At 39.2% G+C, this 27,449-nt stretch overlaps 1 protein-coding gene across 6 annotated transcripts in view; it reads left to right on the top strand.

The window, feature by feature from the left end:
• The window catches only part of ATP2C1 (ATPase secretory pathway Ca2+ transporting 1), a 129,766-nt gene that overhangs the window by 52,648 nt on the left and 49,669 nt on the right, over nucleotides 1-27,449 (top strand). For all 6 annotated transcript variants that reach the window (XM_016191158.2, XM_060180820.1, XM_060180818.1 and 3 more), the window contains 6 exons: nucleotides 11,654-11,764; nucleotides 13,969-14,085; nucleotides 16,816-16,905; nucleotides 19,857-19,892; nucleotides 23,600-23,661; nucleotides 25,168-25,276. In XM_016191158.2, the coding sequence (XP_016046644.1) occupies nucleotides 11,654-11,764; nucleotides 13,969-14,085; nucleotides 16,816-16,905; nucleotides 19,857-19,892; nucleotides 23,600-23,661; nucleotides 25,168-25,276 (525 nt within the window). The remainder of the gene's footprint in view (nucleotides 1-11,653; nucleotides 11,765-13,968; nucleotides 14,086-16,815; nucleotides 16,906-19,856; nucleotides 19,893-23,599; nucleotides 23,662-25,167; nucleotides 25,277-27,449) is intronic.

Raw genomic sequence — 27,449 nt, 5'->3', positions numbered from 1 at the left:
TTTGAATTTACTGTTCTACATATTCCATATAATTAGAATCATATAATGCCAGTCCTTTTATTTCTGACATAACTTAATATTTTTAAGGTTCATCCTTGTCTGTATATCAGCATTTTATTTTTTATGGATGAATAATTATGTGTTGTGTGTATATCATGTTTTGTTCATTCATCTGTTGGTTATTTCTCTGGATTTTTGTGAATAATTATGCAGTGAATGATGGCTTTACAAATATCGGAGTCTGTTTTTAATGAATTATACTTGAGTGTAGAATCACTGAGTCATATGACTTTGTTATGCTTAGTTTTCCGGAAACATACTAAAGTGTTTTCCCTAGTGGTTGAGCCATTTTTACCCTCCCATCAGTAGTATACAAGTTTCTCAGTTTTTCTACAGCCTTACCAGTATCAACACTTGCTGTTTTCCATTTAAAAATGTTTACTTTTTTCTAGTATAAGTGAGCTCATATGTCATGGTTTGATTTGCGTTTCCCTGTGACTTAATGTTGCTGAACGTCTCTTTTGCTCCAAGTTGATATACAAATGGAGAAAGCCCATTTGATTCTTTTTAAATTTTTTTCTATTTTTTTAATCGTATATTTATTTATTGGATAGAGACAGCCAGAAATTGAGAGGGAAGGGGATGATAGTAAGGAAGAGAGACAGAGAGACAACTGCAACACTGCTTCACTACTTGCAAAGCTTTCCCCTTGCAGGTGGGGACCAGGAGCTCGAACCTAGGTCCTTGCACACTGCAACATGTGTGCCCATCCAGGTGTGCCACTGCCCGGCCTCACCCATTTGATTTGTTTGATCACATATTTGTTGTAATTGGGTTATGTATATATTTTTTGAGTTTTAGAAGTTCTTTATTCTTGGCGTAATTTCTTATTAGCAAATTATTTAAGAAGTTTCTGCCATTCTGTAAGGGTTTTTTTTTTTTTTTTTTGCTAGTTATTTGATACATACTTTCAGACTTGATGATGGTCACTATTTTGTTATTTTTTAAATTTTTTATTCGCTTTATTTATTTATAGGATAGAAACAGAAATTGAGAGGAATAGGGAGATAAGAGGGAGAGAGACAGAGACATCTGCAGCTCTGATTCACCTCTTGCAAAGCTTTCCCGCTGCAGATGGGAACTGGGGCTCAAACCTGGGTTCCTTGCACATGGTAGCGCGTGCGCTTAATGTGCGTACCACCACCCACCCAGCCTCCTTTCCTGTGTTTTTCTGTGCAAAAATGTGTTATGGCTTTTCTGACAATCCAGCAGTTATAATTCTGGACTAGTCTAAGATTTAAGGTTTTGAGGGAGTCAGGTGGTAGCGCAGCGTGTTAAGTGCACATGGCACGAAGCACAAAGACCAGTGTAAGGATCCCGGTTCGAGCCCCCAGCTCCCCACCTGCAGGGGGGTCGCTTTACAGGTGGTGAAGCAGGTCTGCAGAGTCTTATCTTTCTCTCCCTCTCCTCTCTCCATTTTTCTCTATCCTATCCAACAACGACAACAATAACAACAACAACAATAAAAATCGGGCAGCAAAAGGGAAAATAAATAAATATTTTTAAAAAATTAAGGTTTTGAATCAAGCTTGAAATAACACCCTCACATTGTAAAAGATTGACTTATTTCTGTTAGTATAAAAAGGCTTCCTCTTTCCTTTATTTTGCAGTTTACCTGTTGAGAAAAACCAGGTTGCTGTTCTGTAGGATTTTCTAGCCCCTGGATCTTGTTGAATGCATTCTTTGAAGTAGTTAATGTTCTCTATTCTTTGATTTCTTGGAAGGTGATAAGTCAAGAGCTCTAGCTCTACATATCATTTAAGGAGATTAAAAAAAAAAAAAAAAAAACAGCACCTATCCCTGTACTGTGCTTGTGCATTCTGATTTAACATTCTGTCTGTAGGAAGTTTTCGTAATTCCTTAGGGTGATTTTTAGTAATGTGTTCAGGGCTGCAAATCCATACTCTAGATCTTTCCACTGGGTCAGAATCAGTTTACAGTGTTTTTGCAAACCGTGTGTCACAGCACCTATGTCACAAGCACCTTACTCTTCTAGGAGATTCTGAGGACAGCAGTTGAGAATCACCACATTTCATATGAACTTTTAGATGGTAAGATTGAATTTTGGTGACTTTGCCAGTGGTAGTAGGTAGAAAAACTCGCATGTTACATATTTTTGTGGATGTTGCTGACTGTCCAGGTGTGTACATGATCCTTCGTATCACTTCAATGTGAACCTTTCACTTTGTGTTGAAAGTGTTCACCTTGCTTCTGAGTAAGGCAGTGTTTCATAAGGAGATGTTTGCAATGCTGTTTCCTTCCCATGCCAACATTTCTTCATTGGTAGAGCTGATGAGACCCGCCCACTTTGAGGCGCTTGCCAGCCTCTGCTCTGTGCCAGCGGGCTGATCCCTCAAGAACATCATCAGGGACACATTCACTTTCCCTGCTTCCATGGCAGCTACATTTGCCAATAAAATACAGTTCCTGGTAATTGAAAACCACTTTTAAATGGACTTGCCTAGTACTTGTAGAAGGTAGATTAATTCATAGAAGATCAAATACGTTATTTCTCTGGTGATTTTTGTCAGCATTTTTTGTACTTACAGTGAAAAATCTCTAAAAAGATAAAGATGTGTCTCAGGATAGCAATGTAGCTGTCCATGAAGACAGAATTTTTCTGTATTCCCCCGTAGTTTTGTTTGTTTGTTTTTTTCCTCAGTCTGGATCCTGTGCACTTGAGATTTCACTGTTCTGAGCCTTTTCCTCATTAAGTTAGAGAGACAGAGGGGAGATAGCAGGTTTTCTGTACGAGAAAACCATCTAATGATATAACACCTACTGTTTGCTTTGGGGGCTTGAACCTGGGCTGTGACCGTGGATCTAAGCCCAGAGAGCAGTGGTTCTCAAAATGTTTTTCCTGGGCCAGAAACATCAACATTCATTGGTAACTGATTAGAATTGTATTTTCAGCAAACTAGTTCAGACCTGCTGAACTGAGGTCAAGGCCCAGTAAGTAACCTGTGTTTAACAAGTCCTCCTGGTGACTCTGATGCTCACGACTAAGTTTGAGAATCTCTGTACTAGAGGGATTCCATCACCTTTCTCATAGCACACTCTCCACCCTCGCACTCCTTGGTGTCTGTAAGATGTAAGATTCTTGGTTGATGCACTAACTGTGCTGTTCTTGTTTTTGCTTTCTCCTGCCTTTATATACTTTCTGCTTGTGTCTGCTTTCCTGTCACAGCGCTGTACGGTCTCAGAGTTCATAAGACAACCCTGCTTTGTCCCATGTGACTGTTGCTAGCTGTGGAGAGGTAGCTGGCTCGTCAATTGTGGTATCTATAATAGCACACTTGATTTTCTTGGCTGACATTTATTTGTCAAGAGAAATTTTGAAAATTTTTATTGTTCAGTTACTGATCTGAGGGTTGGGGAGACAGCACATGAGTGTGAGACATCCTAGGCTTGCTCACTGCCACCACCAGCAGTCAGAGCCGAGTGGGACTGTGGTAAATAAATCAATAAAAGGTTTTTTGGCCTCAAAAAACTTTCTTTAAACAGTTGACCTGAAAACGTATTTATCATTCCTGAGTTGAAGTGTTTTTAGTTTCTTCCCATGGCTTGATTTCTGTTAGGGAATTTGAACTACCTTTGTTGACTTGCTATTTATTCTTTTATTTAAGATTTTTTTCTTGGGATTTATTTTATTTAAATTACACAAGATAGCTCCATATGAGAGAAGGAGAGGGGAAAGAAAAACTGGAGCACTATTCTTTGTATGGGTGCCTCAGGCATATAAGTCCTTCATTCTACCAGCTAGGCTGTTGCTTCCTAGCCTTTGACTTGCTTTTTAAGACAGATTTCTGTTCATATACTGAATGAAGTTAACAGCTTTTGAAACTGTCCCTCCAACATAATTTATGATCTTATGGTGGTAGTTCATTTTAGAAGATAATTTACTTTTTAAAGATAAAGTACTTTATTAGTGTAATTATTCTTTTAAAAATATTATTTGATAGGATAGAAGTTGAGAGTGAAGGGAGATACAGAGAGACAGACCAACACCTGCAGCCCTGCATCACCACTCATGAAGCTTCCCCCTACAGGCGGGGGCCAGGGGCTTGAACCCAGATCATTGTGCATGCTAACATGTGCACTTAAGCTTCCTTCAATGTTGTGGGGACTGTGTTGGACCTGGGCTGTGTACATAGCAAAGCAGTGCACTATCCAAGTTTTCCACCTGCAGGTGGGGACCAGGGACTTGAACTAGGGTCCTTGTGCCTTAAAACATGTGCACTCTACTAGATGTGTGACCACCTGGCTCTGCCAGACTAGCTTCATGGGTGTTTCTTCCTGGGCACGTGCTCTCTGGGTTGGAGAGAAGTCGACCAGAGCCAACCTGGGCTGCTGCTTACTCAGCGACGCAAGAGAGAGACCAGGAACTCGTGGCAGAGCGGGATGCAATGCAGTGCCTTTATTGATCAGAGACAAAGCCTTTATATATCTCTTTAACCAGAAGTGGCAAGTGGGAAAAGGAAATGGCTAAGAGAGGGGGTGGAGAAAAGAGCACGAAAGCTTCCATAGCAGCTGTTGCGAAGGTTCTGACCAATGGGATTAACCAATACCCTGCAGGCAGGGCGGGTCTCAGGCAAAACAATGATTATGTAAATAGACTGTCAGCAATGCAGGGGAGCTGGCGTAATGCCCAACATGGCTCCTTTATCTCCTCTTCATTAATTGTCTCATTTCTTCTGTATTACAAGTTTTTCCTCCTTCAAACCAGTCTCATCAGCATGCAAACGTGCTATTTCTTCCTTCTTAAAAAGCTCTGCAATTTCTTGACTTTGCATTTCACTCTTACTATTACCTACTTTCTCTTCTCTTTATAGCTGGGGGGAGGAGTGCTGCATTTGTTTTTTTCCCAATTTCTTTCCTGCCATTTTCTTTGAACCCACTTCTATCTAAATTTTGATTCTCACCACTTGACTGAAAATGCTTTTCACTAATCTCCATGTCAAGTCTAGTGGTTAGTTCTCAGTCCTCATCTTATTTAACTTTTCAGTGGCATGTGACCATCTGTTACACCCTCCTTGAAATATGTGCTTCACTTAAGTTTCTCATTCTCTTTTTACCTCAGCAGTTGCTGGTTGCTGTTATTTATTTATTTATTCTCTTTTATTATCTTTATTAGATAGCGACAGCCAGAAATCAAGAGGGAAGGGGGATGATAGGGAGGGAGGAAGACAGAGAGACACTTGTGCACTACTTCACCACTCGCAAAGCTTTCTCCCTGCAGGTGGGGACCAGATGCTTGAACCCGGGTCCTTGCGCATTGTAACGTGTGCTCAAGCAGGTGCGCCACCCCCTGACCCCCTGGTTTTTATTTTTCATTTCATTTTTTTTTCTTTCTTGGTTACTTCTCTGACAGCTCAAGTGTCAATCCCCAGATCTTTTCCCTTTGTTCTTTGCTGATAATGTGTGTTTACTCTTACACTTAGTACCATATTTATTCTTCTGATTGCCTATGTTTATATCAGTAAAGTGGGCCTCTCCTATGTGTCTGGATATTATTCATTTACTTCCTGGACATTTCTTCCAGATGTGACGTTGTGAGTTCCTTTGCTGCTTTTAGTTTTTTGTATCCAAAGGTCACTTTATTAGAATCTTACTTGGCATCACTATATAAAATGAAGCAACTTCTCCCCTATTTAGAGTTCTTTTCTTAATTTTTAATGCATTTGTTATGTATTTTTATTACTTTTTTAAATTTTTATTTATTTATTTATTTTGTTGCCCTTGTTGTTTTGTTGTTGTAGTTATTATTGATGTCATTGTTGTTGGATAGGACAGAGAGAAATGGAGAGAGGAGGGGAAGACAGGGGGAGAGAAAGACAGACACCTGCAGACCTGCTTCACCGCCTGTGAAGTGACTCCCCTGCAGGTGGGGAGCCGGGGGCTCGAGCCGGGGGCTCGAACCGGGATCCTTCCGCTGGTCCTTGTGCTTAGCGCCACCTGCGCTTAACCTGCTGCGCTACCGCCCGACTCCCTACTTTTTTTTTTCTTATCAGAGCACTGTTCAGCTGTAGCTTATGGTGGTACTGGGGATTGAACCTGAGACCTGGGAATGGAAGACATGAAAGTCTTTTGCATAACCATGATATTTCCCCTGCCCCCCCTTTTTTTCTTAATGTTTTCTTAAGTGTTTGTGGTGTCACTCACTATTTATAGTCATTTGCTCCCAGTATTATGTGGCTCCATGAGATTAACGTTGTTTTAACTAGTCACTGCTGTGTCTCCAGTGCCTGGCATGTAACAAGCATTGATTAGATGTCAAAACACTGAATGAGTAAGTGAATAAATGCTGGTCTTTTAGTATTTCATCCTTCTCATTCTCCCTCCCACCCAACCCCCAACTTTGTGTAGTTATTTCTCTCTCTTCTCCTGCCAGGAGACCCTAAAGACTTCCTCAGGCAACTTCTTGTCTTTCTTTCTAATAAGTATCACTTCCTCATCACAGATTTCCTGCCCTAATTATAATCTCATTGTAATCACTCCTGACTCCGTGAACTTTTCTTTCATAACAATGATTGTCTGCAGTTTTCATTAAAAAATTTTTTTTATTGTCTTTATTTATTGAATAGAGACAGCCAGAAATTGAGAGGGAGAGGGACACCTGCAGCCCTGCCTCACCACTTGTGTAGCTCCCTCCTGCAGGTGGGAAGCTGGGGCTCAAACCTTGGTCCTTGCTCACTGTAACACATGTGCTCAACCAGGTGCACCACCACTCAGCACCCTGGCCTGCAGTTTCCCATTTATTGGTGCTGTTCTTTGATAATTTGAAAGCCCCCACACATTTGTTTAACTTCTTGTTAAATTCCCAAGGCCTAGCAAGGGGTCAGAGTCATAGTAACTGCAGTTTTGCAGAGAGTAAGTGAAAAAGTTAAAATATTTTTAGGAGCCATATAACTTTTGACTCATTGACCTGGTAAAGGATCTGTAACATTGAGGGTGGGGGGTAGATAGCATAATGGTTATGCACAGAGACTCTGATGCTTGAGGCTCTGAATCCCAGATTCAATCCCCCGTACCACCATAAGCCAGAGCTGATTAGTGGTCTGGTTAAAAAAAAAAAAAAAAAATCTAACCTTGATTTAATAAGAAAATAGGATTAAGATACTCTAATTTCTATAAATTTTGGTTAAGCATGGCACCCGCATAGCATGCACTGAAGCTTGCTGCTTTTGGACGAGAACTTACTGTGATTTAGCCTCCCTGTGTTGTAGAGTTCCCCACAGTGAGCTCAGCTCTCTCTGATGACCGTCTGGCCTCTGTCTGATCATTTCTGCTGCTCCGTTCTGTCTCCAGCAGCTGGTGTGCTGTGAACTCACTCTTTGGTGTTAGTGCTGTTCTCTTGCACACGGCAGCCCTTTCATATTCAGTGAGCTAGCATCATGTCCTCGCAGCGTCTTGTCTTTCACTGAGCGAATGCCCTCATTTCCTGCTGTAGACACTTTGAGACTGTAGACTCCTGAGAAATTTTCTGTAAAGTGGTTTCTAATATAGGTTCTGTGCACCAACCACTTAAGAATTATTTCAGTTATTTATTTTTACTGGATGTGGTGTATTGCATCGAAGCAAAGGATTCTGAGGAAGGAGAGGAAGGGAAGGGGTTGGGACGTAGGAGTGAGGGATCTGGGATATGATGGTAGAAAAGGACTTAAGTTGGAGGTGAGAGTGTCTAGCTGTTAGGAAGAGATGAGAAATCATACCCATATCTCACCAACTGTACTACAAACCATTGACCTCCTCCCCCTACAAAAATGATAAAAAAATAGTAAAATTACAGGGGAAAAAAGGGATTTTTTAGGGCTGGAAAAATTGTTGTCCTTGGTCTGTCATGGTTTGAACCCACTGCATTGGAAGAACCTTGGTGCTGTTGTATCTTTGTTACCCACCGTGTGTGTGTGTGTGTGTGTGTGCGTGTGTGTGTGTGCGCGCGCGCTTAGAGTAGTGAAGCCCTGATGATGAAAAGAAGTTATCTATATATAGTGAGTAGGCCTCTTATTCTTGTATGTTGGGTGCCTGAATTGCAGTTTCTAGTGCGTTAGCGATAGAAAAGTTTATTTTAACTAGAAAAAAAAATTGCAGATCTGTTCACCTTGAGGTAATTTTTTTTGAATTGAGCTAATTGTACTGTTGAGTTTACACATCTAGACACTAAATGGTTTCTGAAAAAGAAAATTGAATCACTTTGCGTTAGTGAGTCAAATGCTATATTAAGAGGTACCATCTTCACAGTTCTAGGTAATGTTCCTATTTCATATATTAAAAAACTGAGGTATAGGAATCTTAGAAATAAAAGGTTAATCTTTTTTTAAGTCAGTTTTGCTTCCATTGGTCTCTTTTTAAAACATATTTTATTCATTATTTTTGGATAGAGACAAATTGAGAGGGAAGGAGATAGACAGAGAGATACCTGTAGCACTGCTTCACTGCTTGTGAAGCTTCCCCTGGAGGTGGGGCCTGGGAGCTTGAGCCCAGATGGTTCTGCTTGGTAATGTGTATGTCCAGTGACGTGCGATAGCACCTAGCCCCTTCGAGACTTTGTCACTGAAGACAATACAGATCACTTGATACTTATTAAATCTGCTTATTGACTTCTTAAGATAAAAATAATTATGCCAACTCACAGTTTTAAGATTAAAGTCATTTTGTGATGAATCTTCTCCATTGCTTTAACTGTTTGACAGTAAAATTCTACTTTGCTGTATAATAAATTTGAAATAAGGGGATTCGTTGACTAAACATGTATAATGTTTGTGAAGTTTGCAGTTAGTTTTTTCTCTAAGGCTTCTGGTTATGTTTTAAAAAATGCTTGGGAGTTGGGTGGTAGCGCAGCAGGTTAAGTGCACATGGCACAAAGTGCAAGGACCAGAGTAAGGATCCTGGTTGGAGCCCTGGGCTCCCCACCTGCAGGGGAGTCGCTTCACAAGCGGTGAAGCAGGTCTGCAGGTGTCTGTCTTTCTCTCCCCCTCACTGTCTTCCCCTCCTCTCTCTATTTCTCTCTGTCCTATCTAACAATGATGACATCAGTAACAACAACAATAAAAAGCAAGGGCAACAAAAGGGAAAATAAATAAATTTAAAAATTTTTTAAAATGCTATAAATTCCAGGACTGTTTTGCATGAAAGAAAGATTTTTACTAAAAATTTTTAGTCATAATTATCTTTTATGGAAGTGGAAAAATTACCTTTGCTCCTGGCCTTAAAATACTTAAGTATTTAACAGTGCCTTTTAAATAAATGAAATTATAAACATGTATTCAGCTGTTCCAGAATTTGTCCACACATAGAGAACACTACCCCCCCCCCAATACTTAGCTTTCTTTCTTTCCTCCTCCTCCTCCCTTCTCCTCTCTTCTCCCTTGTACGGAAGACTTTTTAAGCATGCAGGCATAAAATAGTAATAACAGATTATTCTTAGATCTCATTTGTTTGTCTTAAAGAAGTATTGCTTAGAAAAAAATTACTTCAATGTTTGACCCTAAACATGTTGGTTATCCAAGTTTGAAAACATTTCAATTGAATGCTTAGAAGACTTGTACCTTGACAGTAAGATGAATTGTTTCAGTTCATTATTTTATTTTATTTTAATTTTTTTAATTTATTTTTTATTTAAGAAAGGATAAATTAACAAAACCATAGGGTAGGAGGGATACAACTCCACACAATTCCCACCACCCAATCTCAATATCCCACCCTCTCCCCTGATAGCTTTCCCATTCTCCATTCCTCTGGGAGCATGGACCCAGGGTCGTTGTGGGTTGCAGAAGGTGAAAGGTCTGGCTTCTATAATTGCTTCCCCGCTGAACATGGACGTTGATTGGTCGGTCCATACTCCCAATCTGCCTCTCTCTTTCCCTAGTAGGGTGGGTCTCTGGGGAAGTGGAGCTCCAGGGCACATTGGTGGGGTCTTCAGTCCAGGGAAGCCTGGTCGGCATCCTGATTGTATCTGGAACCTGGTGGCTGAAAAGAGAGTTAACATACAAAGCCAGACAAATTGTTGAGCAATCATGGACCCAAAGGTTGGAATAGTGGAGAGGAAATGTTAGGGGGGTACTCACTGCAAACTCTAGTGTGCTTCTGCTTTCAGGTATATATTTTGCACTATTTATGGATACGTGTGAACATATGCTCTCTCTCACAGAACCTGGTGTATATCTAGGTTTTGGGACTTTGTTAGAAAGTGAACCACCTGGGATGGAATTAGAGAATATGATGAATGGAAAGGTCTCACCCGAGTAATGAAGCTGAAGGGTTGTCATTCAACACCTGAAGTCTCTGGACACAGTCTGAGCTGAAGCATGTTGAGGTGGCAATCGTTGCCTTGATTAGGTTGCGATCGGCAGATGCACTATTATTTGATATGGATTGGGAGAGGCATGCGGGAAAGTGGGCCCTGTCCTAAGGTTCCAGGACTGGGGGAAATAGAGGCTCTCTAGTGGAGTTCAGTATTTTAATCACACTACCTGTGTGGCATTCGAAGTGCTTTCTTCTTTAAGGTTTCCAGAGTGAGAGGCTTTTGTCTACCTTTTCCCTAATTATTCAAAACTTATTGTGTAAAGAATCTTAGCTTGGAGCCCAGGAAAAGTCTGAACTCTGGGGGTTTATTTCTAGAATTGTGTTAAGCACTTTGTGTGCGTATTTGCATATGAAGCTGCATTAAGGGGGTAGCGTATTGCAACCTTCCTTCTCTGTGACCTGCTTTGCTTGTTCACAGCCTCTTTACTAACCTGTGCTGCTTCTGCTTGTCCAGATGTCGGGCTTTTTGTTTTCCATCTAACTTGGGAATAGGTTGAGTAGATTTTCTGTCATGGTGCTTTCATGCTTCAGACTGGAGTTCTTTCTGAATAGTTAAGAAATGAACTGACCAACAGGGGTAGCTGAAAATGGAGAAAGCTTGGCTGTTCCTTGTCCCCTTTGTTAAATAAACATAATGAGTTTAGAAGATTATGACTCCATGTAGTTATCGTCAGGATCTGCTAGACAGAGCGTCTGTTTTGCTTTTTGCTCAGCACATTGGCATACAGAATAGCATCTTTTTAAATGTGAAAATGGTCTTGTTTTCTAGTTGACACTTATAGCTTAATTTTTGAAATTTGCTTTCTGGAAAGATAGCACATGGTTAGTATGACATCATTGTTTTAGGACTAGATGTTCACTATTAATCTGAAAATGTTAACTTTTTTTTTAGTGTTATTTTTCTTTCTTTTTTTTCACCAGGGTTATTGCCAGCACTATGAGTCTGATGGCCATTTTTTCCTTTTTTTTTTTTTTAATTGGATAGAACAAAGAAAAATTGAGAGGGTAGGAGAGACAGAGAGAGAAAAGAAGATGGACATCTGCAGACCTGCTTGTAAAGTGACCCACTGCAGGTGGGGAGCCGAGGGCTTGAACCAGGATCCTTTGGGTCCTTGTGCTTCCTGTTATGTGCGCTTAACCCTGTGCACCATTGTCCGGCCCCCTTAATGTTAATTTTCTATCTGGAAAAGAATTTACTGTAAATGTTTGAATTTTCCTTTATTCTAGACTTCATTAGAATTACTTGCTACATTCAGATATTTATTTTCCCTTTGGTTTAATTTCCTAGGTTGCACGTTTTCAAAAACTACCTAATGGTGAAAATGAAACAATGATTCCTGTATTGACATCAAAAAAAGCAAGTGAATTACCAGTCAGTGAAGTGGCAAGTATCCTCCAAGTAAGTACGGGAGTGGAGAAGGGGGCCTGGGTGGAGGGGGAACAAGGGAGTAAATAGTAAAATTTGACCCTACAGATGACTACTGTCTAACAGAATAATCATGGTCTGCACTACCCAGTCCAGTAGCCCCTAGTGGAACACAGTTACTGAATACGTCAAGTGTGGACAGGACAAGGGGGGGAGCTGCCTAGCTGTTCTGTGATCGGACATCGTGCTTCTAGATTATCAGCACTGCCAGGGACTGTTAGTGCCTTGTAAGGATTAGTTGCATTAGGGAAATGATTTAATTATTAACATAGCTAGATTGAGGAATTTATCTTTTTGTTAGAGTTTCCTAAGGGAAAATAAAGGCTAAATTCAGAACTGCAAATAAACTTAATGACATTTGTAATGTACTTTATTTTTAATTTTTTAGTTATTTTTTTCCTTTATTGGATTAATGGTTTACAGTTAACAGTAAAATGCAGTAGTTGGTCCATGTGTAGCATTTCTCAATTTTCCACATGACACTCTAACTCCCCACCTAGTTTAGTTTCCTCCTCCGCCACCATGTTCCAGGACCTGAATATGCCCACCCTCTGTCCTTTACTTTGGTGCGATACACCAAATCCAGTCCACGTATGTTTGTAATTTAATTTTAACAAAACAAGGGGAAGAGGACATTCTTAATGTTTTTTAAAAGAGGACACTGGAGCATCACTCTGACATATGCAGTGCTAGAGACATATGCATAATTATAAATTCACTACTCTTCTTTTTGAAATGTCCTCTGCTCTTACTTTTTCCTCAAAATTCACATTTTATCGATGGCATTAAAAATAGCGAATAACCTCTTTTTAGTGTTTTTTGGGAAAAGGTGTTGTATTAGTACTTTTTATTTTAAAAAATATTTATTTATTGGACAGAGACATAAATTGAGGGGGTTGAGAAAGATAGGGAAGCAGAAGGAGGGAATAGACGAGGGACGGGGAGAGAGAGGGAGAAAGAGAGAGAGAGAAAAAGAGCTAGACACATGCACACACTGCTCCAGGACTGCTTCATTGCTCTTGAAGCTTTCCCACTGGGGGAGGAGACCAGAGGCTTGAACCTGGGCTCTTGCTCATTGTATCAAGGACATATGTGCTCAACCAAGAGTGTCACCACCTGACTCCCTCAGCGAGCTTTTTTTAAAACCATTTATTTTAAACAAATATGTGTGTGTTGCAAAACTGTATTACTGACTTGGTTATGTGTAACATTTCTCAGTTTTCCACATAACACCAAACTACTACTTTTGGAGGATGTAGTTGATTTTATCCTTTAATCGTAGTAGTAAGTAATAAAGTTAAAAGAAATAGTGACTGAAAGATGCGGATTTTATTCAGAGAACGTAAGATTCCCAAGAATTAGTTTATCTTAAATGTATTCTTTTAAGTTGACCTAAAAACTACAAACTGCCAGAAAAAAATATACGATTTAAAAGCAATAAGTAATATCAACTTCAGGGTTTTGATAGGCACATAGAGTAAGGAGGTAGTTCAGGCCCCTTGAGTGTTCTTTTAGAATAGTTAACTCTAGAAAACAACAATGAAAATAAAGGTAATTAAAATGCACCGACGTTTCTTGGGGTCTTATGGTTCATTTGTATTATTCCTCTTGTCCTATAGCTTTTGCTTGCTTATATCTTCCTGTTTACTTAAAAAAGAAACCCCCAATTTTATTAAGGCATAATTTGTTGAAGATACAGTGTACTTCTTAAGTAGTCTGTTTGCATTTTGATTCATTCCTTTTTAATTTTTTTTTTTATTATTGGATAGAGACAGCCAGAAATCGAGAGGGAAGGGCTGGATAGAGAGGGAGAGAGACAGAGAGACACCTGCAGCCCTGCTTCCCCACTGGGAAGCTTTCTCCTGCAGGTGGGGACCAGGGACTCGAACCTGGGTCATTGCAAATTGTAATATGTGCTCTCAGCTAGGTGCGCCTCCACCAGGCCCCTCTGTTTGCATTTTGAAAATGTAGTAGTCATTACAGTTAAAATGTGGAACATTTTTTTATCTCTCCAAAAACTTTCCCCTTGTCCCTTTGCAGCTAATCTTTCCCAGAATATGTTTTTACCAGATTAGATTTGACTGTCATCGATGATCCTGTAAATGTAATCACATAGTAAGGGTTCTCTTCTATTTTTGCTAACATTTTTAATTACTTTTATGTCTAAAATCTAATAGGCTGATCTTCAGAATGGGCTGAACAAAAGTGAAGTAGGTCACAGGCGAGCCTTCCATGGCTGGAATGAGTTTGATATCAGTGAAGGTGAACCACTGTGGAAAAAGTATATTTCTCAGGTGAGAAAATTTTATTTCCTCTTCTGGGTAAGTCCTTGCATTTTGTTAGTGTAGTTGTTTCCTTTTGTGACATTTATGGAGAAGAGTAAAATTTTAATGGATAATTTACATTTTATTGGAATGCAAATAATTATTTAAAGTATCGCCAGGTTAAACAATCAATTAGGTTGGTAATCTGAGACTAGATTGGCCAAGTATACATTGCACATTTATTTCTTAGTAGCTTTGTGATCTTTATAATCCTTTGAGCCTTAATTACAAATTAGTCATGATAATTTTAGGAGAGGGTAAACTATCAGTAGATGATACCTATTGTTATATTCTAACAGTAGCCTAGCTTTAGGCTATTGATAAACAAATGCCTTAGGGTATCGATAAATTGACATAAGACTGGTTGAATTTTTCTCTTCTTAATAACATGTTTGTTAGGTATGAACAAGAATCCTGTGACAAACTGTCAACTCTGTTAGGTTAGTCAGATAATTTTTTTGGAAAGAAAATTACAAATATCTCTTAACCTGAAGGTACTTTTAAAAACATGATTGTATTAACTTTCCAAAGGACCTTACTTAACTGAGAATGAGGCAAAATTTCTCAGTTTCAAATTTCAAAACAGTTTGTTCAGTGTTGAAAAACTGAGTTTTAAGAAACTGTAAAAGAGCTTTGTGTATGTCATGTCTTTGTTTTTATAGAGCTTACTTAAAAAATATTTATTTATTTATTTATTATTGGATACAGAGAGAAATGAAGAGGGGAGGTGGAGATAGAGAGGAAAAGAGACAGAGAGACACCTGCAGCCCTGCTTCACCACTTGTGAAGCATCCCCCCTGCAGATGGGGGCTGGAACCTGAGTCCTTGTGCCCTGTTATGTGAGCGCTTAACCAGATGTGCCACTGCTTGGTCCCTTATAGGGCTTATTTTGTATGCATATCTTTATCCTCACGATTTCTGTATTGCCTAAAACTTGAGGACGTTTACTACAATGATTTGACTTACCACCGAAGTGTATGATTTTAATGTTTTATTTTCTTAACTCAGTTTGAGAGCTAGAGTGCAGTGAGGAAACGAAATAGTGCCTATAATGTAGGTAAGCATAAGCAACAGTTAACATTAAATACAAGTGGTAACACACAGGATAACTGTTACAGAGAACCAAATTCATTTTTATGTGAGCGTTTGTTTGGAGCCCACTATCAATCAAGTAGTATGCTTAGTACTGCAGCACAGATATTCTGAGTGCAATCAATGGTTAGCAGTTAAGGGTTAAAGGGAGGTTTTATGCTTTTGCCCAGTGCTTTAATATTTATTCTTAGTTAATATTCACCACAATCTTGGTACAAAGGAGGAACCAGGGCTTTAACAGATGAAGTTCCATGTAAGTGCTAAGAGCTGGATTCAAACCCAAATACTGTGACTTAAATCATCCCTGAACAATCACAGCTGTGGCTTTATTTTTCTAGAGCACTGATTTTTTTTTTTTCTTCAAAATTTTATGCATTTGAACCACCTGAAGAGTGCTTTACGACTGTTGAAGCCTGGACCCCATACTGAGAATTAAATTTAATTGGTCTGGTGTGAACCTGCTCATCTCATAGAAATACTTAGATGATGTTGAATTGAAGAGGTTTGAAGCCACTGTGCTAGGGATCGGAGTCATAATTAGTGAGTGTGGTGGTGCCATCTCATTCAGAGCTCCAGTGTCTAGGGGCTGGGGCTCTCTGCTGGAATGAACGAATTCTTTGAAGCCTGTTTGCCTCGAAACCTTGAATAGTGATCAGCACCATTTCATTAGCTAAAGAGATTCTGGCAGCACATTTCTGCAATTTAAGGAGTGGGGTGGCCAACTGGAAGATTTTGGGCTCTTGGCCATTCTGAGTGCTGCCTGATTGGGTTGGTGCTATGGCCATGCTTCTCTAGATACTTTTGCCTTCCTGGGGGTTCCACACTTAGGAAAACCACTGTTGGGAGTAACTTCGCATCTTGTGATCCAAACTATACTGGAGGTTATTTTTGTGGTGTGTGGAGCAACCACAGAATTGCAAACCATACAAGTTTAGTTAGTATAAGTATGTTGAAGTTTATTTGAATCATATAATTTGAGTGTTCTTTTTGGTATACAACTTAAATCTTTAGCTTAAAAATAATTTTCTAGTTATTTCTGGCTTGGTAAAATTTAGAATTTACTAGGTTAATCAGTGAAAAATATATCTGTATAGCCCAGATAGAGAGGGATGAATATGGGGTGATCTCACTCATGGACAGAAGTTGAAAAAGAAGAACAGAAAGGGAAACACAAAGCAGAACTTGGGCTGGGCTTGGTGTGTTGCATCAAAGGACTCTGGGCAGGGGTTTCAGGTCCTCGTGCCTGATAGTGGAGGAGGATTGGGGGTGAGAATGTTTTACAGAAAATTGAGAAATTTTACACATGTATTAAAACCTTTACTGTAAATTACTAACCCCCAATTAAAAAAAGAAAAAAATACACCTGTACTATAGAGAGAAAATTTATTGGTTTTAAGTGTTGATGATATTCTCTTATTTTGAAAAGTCATTGTGGATTTTAAATGTAGTGAATAATTTTTGTTTAATTGAAGATATATAAAAGCAAATGTAGATTATCATGATTTTCTTCTCATGCCCTACTAGTTTTCTATTCTTTTACAATAGTGGAATAGAATTGTCATTCATACATAACTGTTGAATTGTTTTTGTTTTTGTTTTTATTTTCAGTTTAAAAATCCCCTTATTATGCTGCTTCTGGTTTCTGCAGTCATCAGTGTTTTAATGCATCAGTTTGATGATGCTGTCAGTATCACTGTGGTAAGGAAATACATGTATTTTCCACTGTTGATTAATTATGTAAATCAGGGTTGGTTTTTACTATGGAAAGTAAATGGAGAAATGCTTTATTGTTTCTTCATAGGTTAATTTTGGTTAATGTTTTAAAATCTTATAGTTTCAGTAATATATAACATTCAGGGGATTGGCACACAAAATAATTATTTAGTAATTATTAATTTCACAGATATTAAATTTTTGATAATAAGAGTCCGGTAAAGTGGTCAGGGGAATTGCTCAGTGGTGGAACGTAGGATCTGAATGCCTGAGACTCACAGTTTGATCCTGGGTGCTCCTTGTATCAGAGTAGTGCTCTAGCTCCTCTCCCTCTTCTTCCATGTGAAACTTTGCATGCTAACCATGTGAAATAAATCTTATTTAAAAGAAAATTACATTCAGTTTACTACTTTCCAGATGAGAATGTTTGGACTAATTGTTAACCAAAACCAAAAAAATATTACTTAGCAATGCATGCTATATATGCCATGTTAGATTTTATGACTCTTCCCAGCTAACTTATTCTGATATTCATTAAATGTTTTCCTGTCTGTCTCTTTTTCTTGACCCTCCTCAGTTCATTTCAATGTTGGACAGTTTAAGTAAATGCAAGCACTGGTTGAATCAAATGTTAATGCTTCAAAACACAGTACAAATTAATGTAGAATTGAAGTTCTTGAACTCTTGCATATAGACGCTGAGGAGTCTGAAACCCTTTCTGGGTGCTTCTGAAGTTAAAACCATTTTTCCAAATCTAAAAATCAGTCTTTGCACTTTAAACATTTGTTTCAGTGGTACAAAATAATGGTAGTAAAACTGTTAGTGCCATGTCTTAAGGATGATGACACTACACTGAACTGTTTCCTTTCTTTGATAGTTTTCTTTTTTCTTTTATAATTTTAAAAAACTTTATCTGTTTATTCATTTATGTATGTGTTTTGTATAGAGACAAAGAGAAATTGAGAGGGAAGGGGGAGGTAAAGAGGGAGAGAGAAACAATTCAGTACAGCTTCACTGTTTATGAAGCTCACTCCTCTGCAGGTGGGTACTGGGGCCTTGAATCTGGGTTCTTGTGCACTAATGTGTGTGCTAAACCAGGTGCAACACCCCCCCCCCCCAAAGCTAGAGAGGTAAAGAGAAAGTGAAAGAGACCATAGCACAGAAACTTCCTTCAGTGAAGTAGAGGGCCAGGCTTGGACCTGAGTTTTGCACATGTCCAAGCATCACACTATTCAACTGAGCTGTTTTCCCAGCCCAACTTTCATAGTTTCTTATTAAATATTGTTAAATACTGTATTTAATAACATAGGAAATATACATAAAGGTTGTTTGAGTATTGAAGTATGATTGTCTCAAGAAAATAGCATTTTACTTGAAAAGGTAACTAATAGATAAACTGACCTTATGATATTTTTTGGTAATCGCTGGGGCTCTACTTTTACAGGCTAACATTTTCAGATGTAGACAGAAACAGAGAGGTGGGGTGATGGTAGTGGGGTGTGTGGTTGAAGAAACCATGACACCAAGGCTTTCTCCAGGGTGGGGGGGTTCTGCAGTCAAATCTGAGTTGCCACCACTACTTTTTATACTTTTAAGGCTTGGATAATGGCATTCTGTATTACTATTATTATCATCATCATTTTTGAAAGTGAGTATAATGAGTTACATTAGTAAAAACAACTGACAGAATGCTTAAGCTTCCTTAGGATTTTAAGAATTTTTTGTGCATTATTCCATGCCAAATAGCTTCCCTATATTTAAGACTTTACTTTTTTTTTCCTTTGGAAAGTTTGTTTTTATCTGTTTACTGAGAGAGAACCAGAGTATTATTCTGGAATATGTGATGCAGTGAATTGAAATTAGAACCTCATGCTTCTAAGTCCAGACTTCTACCACTGCATTACTTCTTGGGCCAAATAAGACTTTGTTCTAATGAGGTCAGTAATGATTTTAGTATTTTTTTTAACTATTATAAACTGTATTAACATTTAAATACTTCAGTAACCAATAATTACAATGACAAGTAAATAAAGTCACACAGTTTTCCATAGTAGGATACTCACTCAAACTGCAGGAGAATTCTGTTAAGATTGCTTACTGTTAGAGCACAGGACTTGCAAGCTGGAGGCCCTGGGTTCAATCCCTTCTATCACTAAACATACCAGAGCTGAATGCCACTCTCATTTATATATGATGATGCTGCTGATCATCATCATAGTAAAGATATTTCAACTATTTAAAAAACAAGAAGCAAGATAAATCAGTGCATTTAGATATAACATGTTTTTGAAAATTTCATTGAGAGTTTTGGATTTCATATTGTAAGTCACTATCATAGCTAACTATTACTATTAGCACAGTAGCTAAGAATAACCACAATCTGAAAAATAATTAAAGCCCTCTTTCCTTTCCCAAGAATATCTTGTTGAGACTGGATTTTCTTCATGTACTTCAGCCTAACTAAATCATTACTATAGATCAGCTGTAGAAGCAGCTAAGACGATCCAACTTTGTACTAAGGCAGGAAAATTTAAAACACTGCCACTTTTTCACATTTTTTTTTTTCACAGGGGGCACATTTTCCATAAAAAATGTCATATATGTTGACTTGTGGGTTTTTAAAAAATATGGACTAATAAGTGGAAACTAAAACAGCAATTGAAAGAGTATATAGCATGATGAACATCAGTCTGTTTAACTCTCAGTTTATAAGAGTGTAAATGATTTGAGAAACTGTCCAGGCGAGACAGGCTACTGTCAGCTCTCAGCTTCTTCCCTCACAGGCCATAAGGCACAGTTGTGACTTCTGGGGAACCTGCTTCCAGCAGTATTTATAGATCTTGGGATTGCAAGTAGTCAGAGAAGTAGACTTATGATCGCCAACTATTTCTGAAGTTATAAGTCTGATTTAAAAGATACTTTTTTGTTTTCTTCAGGCAATACTTATCGTCGTTACAGTTGCCTTTGTTCAGGTGAGTAGGTAACATTTTTGTCAACGTGAAAATGTTATTTTGTTAATTGCTTAAATAGATCGAAATGGCTTATGGCAAAATCTCTAGTTATTGGAAGATAATAATGACTATCAGAGCAGTTTATTCTTTGTTGTTTTTGAAATAATTTTAAATTACAGAAAACTTCAGGAAGTTTGTAGGACTAACTTGACTGCTTTGGCTTAAGTAGTATGATGAGGAACATCTAGTTTTATTTTTCCCTCTTTCTAAAAAAATTTTTATCAGTGATTTAATATTGAATTACAGAATTAGAAGATAACAGGGGTGTAATTCCACACCATTGCCTTTCTTACCACCAGAGTTCTGTGTCCCCGTTCTCTCCATTGGAAGCTGTACTAGTCACACACATGGATTGACTATTATTTCTATAACCATTTATCTGTATTTATTTATATTTGCCCATTTTTTCTATGGTCCTACCTTCTTTTCCTTTTATAAGTCACACTTACTACTTCTGATTGTCCATCGTCCCCCTCTCCCACCCCCCCAGCTCCTGATGGAATTGGAGTTCAGAGCCCTCTGGTCATCTTCCCCTAACATTTACCCCTCTGGGAGTATGGACTGTTGGTATGCTTTTAAAAACCCCTTCTGTTTCATTTGGTTTAAATCTCCCCTGCTTAACACTGCATTCTATTTACACAACCACTGTATTCTATTTACATAAATCACTTTTACATTTACATAAAGCACCACCTTCCCTCCAGGGCATTGGTGGTTTAGTGGTAGAATTCTCACCTGCTCCACCCCTCTCCTTGTCACACCCTGATCCTCTCCTTGTCACACCCTGAGTTTCACCAGTCACTTTTCTCTCCACCCTCTCTGCGTCACATCCTGTTCACACCCTACTTGGGAAGTATATATAAAGACAACATTGTTCGTTTTAGTTAGTTGTTAGTTTAGCTTAGCTTGGTATAGATTGTGCTGCGTCCTGCATGAATAAAGAGATACTGCCTACAGCTCAACCATGAGTCCCTGGTCGTCTGTTACCCACCCGTGAAGCTCAGCCCGACAATGTACCAGAATTCTTTATGGGGTGCAGAAGATGGTAGTTTTGGCTTCTATAATTGCTTTTCCACTGGACATGGGCTCTGAGGTGGATTTATGCGCCAGCCTGTTTCTGTCTTTTCCTAGTGGGGCAGGGTCTTAGGCCAGTGAGGTCCTGGAACATACTTGGTGAGGTCTTCTGCCCAGGGAAGTCAGGGTGGAACCACAGTAGCATCTGCAACATGGTGATTGAAATGTAGTAAGATATAAAACAGGACAAAGTGCTTAATGAACAGAAGCCATAAAGGAGGAATAGAGCAGATGGGAATAAGGACTTTAGGTGGATAGATGCTAGGAAGTCTATTTTAGGTATGTTCCTAGGGGGTTATGACTGGTAATTTATACTGGCATTTGATAGCTAACTGTTGTATGCTTTACACATTGGGTTGTTCTAGAACTCCCCCGCCAAGAGAATTGGATCAGTCCAGTTAGTTTCGCGGGCCCGCTTGGCCCCGCCCCAAGGAACCCCGACAGAGGGTTCCTGAGTTCTACAGTTGGAGAGTTGCAGAGTAAGAGAGAGTGCTGGTGCCGCCGCAAAGAGACAGCAGAGTTCTGTTTGGTGATTAGTTTGGTTTAGTTTATGAATCGTTGTTCCTGAATAAAGAAATACAGCTTCCCTGCCCAGCCGTATGTCTCTGGTCATCTCTGTTACCCGCCCGAGAAGCTAGCCCGGCCAGCTGGAGCCTTACGAATATTAACAACAGCTAACCTACAGGTGGACTAAAAATACTGTCTGGGAAGATGGTGTCAGAGTTGAAAATAGGGCTAGAAAGTTGGGTTAGGGCAAAGAGTAGCTCCAAATCTTGAAGAAAATCTATGACTAAAATTAACTGTTGACCCCAGCAACCTTACTCAAGGCCCATATCTATTCATATTTAGCATAGGAGCCTGTGTAACTTCTGAGTCCCTGTCAGTCTGAGTTCACAGTCCATGCTCACAGCTGGGAACATTCTAGGCCGCACTCATTTCAGGACCCATCTTCCTCTAGTGGCACAGTAAGATGACCCAGCCTCCCTTCAAATAGTGGGGCAGTTCTTACCATTGGTAGGTCATAGTGAGGGTATGGTCCTGAGGAAGCCCGCAGAGGGTTTGTAATGACATTCCTGGTGGAAGTGACCAGTGATGGTGGAGGGAGGGATCTATTAGAGGTCTAGGCCCATTGAATCTATGGGGAAATCAGGATTCCCTGACTAGGGCTCCAGGTGATGGTGGTCTGGCAGTGGCCAAGAAAGCCATCATTAAGAGAGTTTGCCCTTTTTCAGCTTTTATAGTGCTTTCTATATCTGACAAGCTTAGACTTTCTCCCAGTTGTTAAAGTGTTGAGTGTCATTTGTTGTATCCTTTCTTTATTTTTATTGGACAATATTAAAGATAACTAAAGCAAACAGAAGCAGAATGTACAGTAATCGAAATTTCAGTCTAGCAATAGGTTTAATGTCTTTTTTCAGTTGGAAAATTGGGCCAGGGATTAAGTTTCTTCATTCTAGCAGCACAGAAAGAATGTTCTCCTTGGGTTATACATGTTATTCAACATGGATAGTGAAATAGTCTGTAAAACATATGAAAAAAATCCCATTAAGAACTATGAAATTGTGATGATATTGTCAGGATACTTATTGACAGGTATAGGCATGAGTAAATATTTAGACTGTATTTAATGTTTATTTAAATGCCTGGTAAATTTTGCAGGGTTTTGAACAACACTGGCAGGACCTATTTTCTTTCGTTTTAAAAATTTTTATTTATAAGATGGATATATTGACAAGACTGTCGGATAAGAGGGGTGCAATTCCACACTATTCCCATCCCCCAAAACTCTTTATCCAGTCCCCTTGCTTGATAGCTTCCCTATTCTTATTCCTCTGGGAGCATGGACCCAGGGTCATTATGGGATGCAGAAGGTGGAAGGTCTGGCTTCTGTAATTGCTTCCCTGCTGAGCATGGGCATTGGCAGATTGATCCATATTCCTAGTCTGTCTCTCTCTTTCCCTAGTGTGGCGGGGCTCTGGGGAAGCAGGGCTCCAGGACACACTGGTGGGGTCATCTGCCCAGGGAAGTTCTGTTGGCATCATGTTAGCATCTGGAACCTGGTGGCTGAAAAAGGAGTTAACATATAGAGCCAAACAAATTGTTGACTAATCATATACCTAAAGGATGGAAAAGTTCATATGAAGAGTTGGGGGGGTCTCCATTTTATAGATACTTAGTAGGCCTATTTTAGTTACATTCCAAAGGGCTCATGACTATACTAGTTTTGTTTTTTTTTCTCCTGAGCTTGACATCTGATATGCAGGTGGATCAAAGTTATTTTCTGGGAAGATTATGTCATGGCTGGAAAAAGGACCAGAAAGCTAGATCAGGGAAGAGAGTAGTTTCCAAATATGAGAAAGGTGTATAAATATTGCTGACTTGAAATATTTATTTATAATAGTTTGATCACACTGTAATTTGACATTGAATAAAAGGTACTTTTTTAAAGAGTCTTAAGTCCAAGTTAAGAATACAAAGAGTTGGGAAATAGAAAATGTGAGCAACATTTAGCATGGATTATGTTTATAGGAGCATACATATTTGCATCTCTATAAATGTTTATATTTCTATGATCTATTCTTGTTTTTCAATAGGAATATCGTTCAGAAAAATCTCTTGAAGAATTGAGTAAACTTGTACCACCAGAATGCCATTGGTATGATCCTTTTTTTAAATTTTTAATTTATAAAATGGGAAATATTGATAAGACCGTGCAATAAGAGGGGTACAATTTCACGCAGTTCCCAACACCAGAACTCCGTATCCCATTCCCTTCCTTGATAGCCTGCCTATTCTTTATCCCTCTGGGACTATGGACCTCGGATCATTATGGGGTACAGAAGATGGGAGGTCTGGCTTCTGTAATTGCTTCCCTGGATCCTTTTTTTAAAAAATTTTTTTAAATTTATTAGTGATTAAATAATGATTAACAAGATTGTAAGATAATGGGTGTAATTCCATACCATTCCTACCACCAGAGTTCTGTGTCCCCATTCCCTCCATTGGAAGGAATTTTATCCTTCTGGAAGATGGACAAAAAATATTTTTGAGGTACTGAAGGTGGAAGGTCTGACTTCTGTAATTGCTTCTCTTTTTATTCTTGAAAATAGAAATTGAATGTGACTAGTATAATAGGTATTGTGACCCCAGGTTAATTCAAATATAAGGTAGAACATATTAACCTGACCTGAACAATTCATGCTTTATTCAGTGTAGCAAGATATACTATTATGATACTTACAATTTTGAGATTGACAAATGGATTTATTCAACAGGTATTTCCTTTTAAAAAAATATTTATTCCCTTTTGTTGTCCTTGTTGTTTTTTATTGTTGTAGTTATTATTGTTGTTGTTGATGTCATCATTGTTGGATAGGACAGAGAGAATGGAGAGAGGAGGGGAAGACGGGAGAGAAAGGTAGACACCTGCAGACCTGCTTCACCGCCTGTGAAGCAACTCCCCTGCAGGTGGGGAGCTGGGGGATCGAACCGGGATCCTTAGGCCTGTCCTTGTGCTTTGTGCCACCTGCGCTTAACCCGCTGCGCTACAGCCCGACTCCCTCAACAGGTATTTTCACGAGGGTATGGTTTTGTGCTAAGTAAGCACTGTTAGCTGGTGTAGTGATTCAGAAGTAGATCCAGATGATGCAGATGGTTGTTTAGTTTTCTCCTTTAACGTTTTTGGTTTTGCTGCAGCCTTACCTGTGCATGGTTTGATGTATGCATGACATTATCTCTGAGCTGGCTTTACTTAGTGACGTTGAGACAAAGACAGGGAGAAACACTGTAGCACGGAAGCTCCCCCAGTGCAATAGTTTCCCTGCGTGGTGTTCTGGGGGCTCAACTATTGATCATATATATGGTATGGCAGGTGCCCTACAAGGTGACCTGCCTCTGACCCCAGTTTTCTCCTTTTAAAACGTTTGATCAACTAGTTAGTTTCTCCAGTGTTGTTTTTTCTTTGGGGGGGGAGGGGGTAGGCAGGGAGGTCATCTGAGCATCATAATTACCTAGAGCACAAAAATAATACTTTCTTAATTACTATATTTGACTTACCCCTTTAGAAGTGCTAATAAGCCCATATATTTTCTCTTAAGCAAGGAACTTTTAAAACAATAATGTGGCTTTTTTCAGTCACAGCTATTTCTGTTTCATGTCTTAGTGTACGGGAAGGGAAACTGGAACATACCCTTGCACGGGACTTGGTTCCAGGTGATACAGTTTGCCTTTCTGTTGGAGACAGAGTTCCTGCTGACTTACGCTTGTTTGAGGTAAGTTTGGTATCTTAGTATAGACTTCTGCTGAAGATAACCATTGGTAGGGCAGCCATAAACAACTGAAATTGTGTTAGGTATTGTGGGAAACACAAGGATGGTGTGATAGCATTCTTGTGACTGGGGAGCATATTATAGGTAATACAAATCACTTATAAAATGAAATAGAACTTGGTGAGTAAGAATGGAGTGGGGGTGGTGGTGGTGCACCTGGTTGAGTATCCATGTTACAGTGCACAAGGACCTGGATTCAAGCCTCCACTTCCTACCTGCAGAGGGAAAGCTTCATGAGTGGTGAAGCAGGTCTGCAGGAGTCTCTGTCTGTCTCTCTCTCCCTATCTCCCCATTTCCTCCCAACCGACTATATTTATTTGTTTGTTTGTTTGTTTGTTTGTTTTTCAGAGAGAAAGATTCCAGATATTCTGGAATATTTGGTTTAGATCTTTTTTTCAAGAAAAAAAGTTTTTTTCTAATATTTTAAAATTTTATTTACTTTTAATGAGAGAGATACAGAGAAAACACATATACAACGAGAGATAGAGAGAAAGAGAGAAGAGCGCTCAGCTCAGCTCTGGCTTATGGTGGTGCTGGGGATTGAACCTGGGACCTCAGAGCCTCAGGCATGACGGTCTTTTTGCAGAACCATTATGCCATCTCCCCAGCCTGAAAAAAGGTTCTTTTAAAGGTAATGTATTTTTTTTCCTGTTAAGTAACAAACAACAAACTGATTTGAACAAAAACTAATTCCTTAAGAGGTTGTTATCTTTCTAAGACTGACACTGCATACGTAGTTTGCTGACAGAAGAGCTGTACTTTTTCTCTTTAAAAACAGATTTTTTTAAAATTCTTTTCTCCAGAGACAGTCACTTAATATTAGTATTTATCCACATTTAAAATTCGCAGTGTTTAAAATTAAGAGTCTTGCACAGGATTTCATAGTTTTCAACTCAAAGTTGTTTTGTAGAGGAGATGTTTCCAAGGAGTGCTCTAAAGACACCTGCATTGTTCAAATGGAGCTTGTAGATTAAAATGGATCAGGAAAGTTTAGGGAATGCCATGGCATTGATGCTCAAACTTGGGTGCACATAACAGTCACCTAGAGGTGATAGTTTGGACTGTCGGAAAAGTCACAATGTATTTCCCTATGTAAAAATGCAACATGACTTTTCTGATAATCCATTGTTAGAAATCACCTGGTGGCCTATAAATGCTGTTGAAATGTAAAGCTATCCTTACCTGTGTGTTTGAAAATTTCTAACAAGTTCTGAGGTGGTAAAAGTGATGCTGTTCCTGCTGTAACCACACACACTCTGAACACTTTGATAGCCCCTGCTACTATCTATATTCCCATTAAGGTGATTTTTGTTAGCATATCGGAAGTTTTATGAAGCACTTCAGTAGGGTAAGCTGTCTAACTCTTAACTCATTGTTTCCAAGACATTTAACCTCTGCCCTCATGTATTTATGTCTCTATCATCTGTCATATTATACACAATGCCTATAATATCCTTAGAACTGTCATCGAGTTGCTTTCAGAATTCGATCCAGGCATATGCCATGGATAAAATGATGATGAATTTGTATGGGTGAGCACTTGACTCTTTTTTCTGTATTAGGGTAAAATCCTAAGAATCCGTCCCTTGCAGAAAATATGATGTTCGTGGTCTGCATAGAGGCATTTCTGTACTTTTCTTTTCTTACCAGAGCACTGTTCAGCTCTGGCTAGTAATGGTGCTGGGGATTAAACCTGGGAGCTCGGAACCTCAGGCATGAGTGTCTTTTTGCATACCATTATGCTATCTTTTCCCCCCACCTCCCCCGATAAATTTTTAAAAATTTTTATTTATTTATTTTCCCCTTTGTTGCCCTTGTTTTTCATTGTTGTAGTTATTGATGTCGTTGTTGGATAGGACAGAGAGAAATGGAGAGGAGGGGAAGACAGAGAGGGGGAGAGAAAGACAGACACCTGCAGAGCTGCTTCACCACTTGTGAAGTGACTCCCCTGCAGGTGGGGAACCGGGGGCGTGAACCGGGATCCTTAGACCAGTCCTTGAGCTTTGTGCCACCTGCACTTAACCTGCTGCGCTACCGCCCAACTCCCCTCCCCCGATACATTTTGTTGTTTCTAACTTGGGATAAATATAGGGATACATAGCAAAGAGAATTTCAT

The sequence above is a fragment of the Erinaceus europaeus genome, chromosome 21, assembly GCF_950295315.1.
Source record: "Erinaceus europaeus chromosome 21, mEriEur2.1, whole genome shotgun sequence".
Classification (NCBI taxonomy): domain Eukaryota; kingdom Metazoa; phylum Chordata; class Mammalia; order Eulipotyphla; family Erinaceidae; genus Erinaceus; species Erinaceus europaeus.
This window is presented reverse-complemented; position numbering and strand designations above follow the sequence as displayed.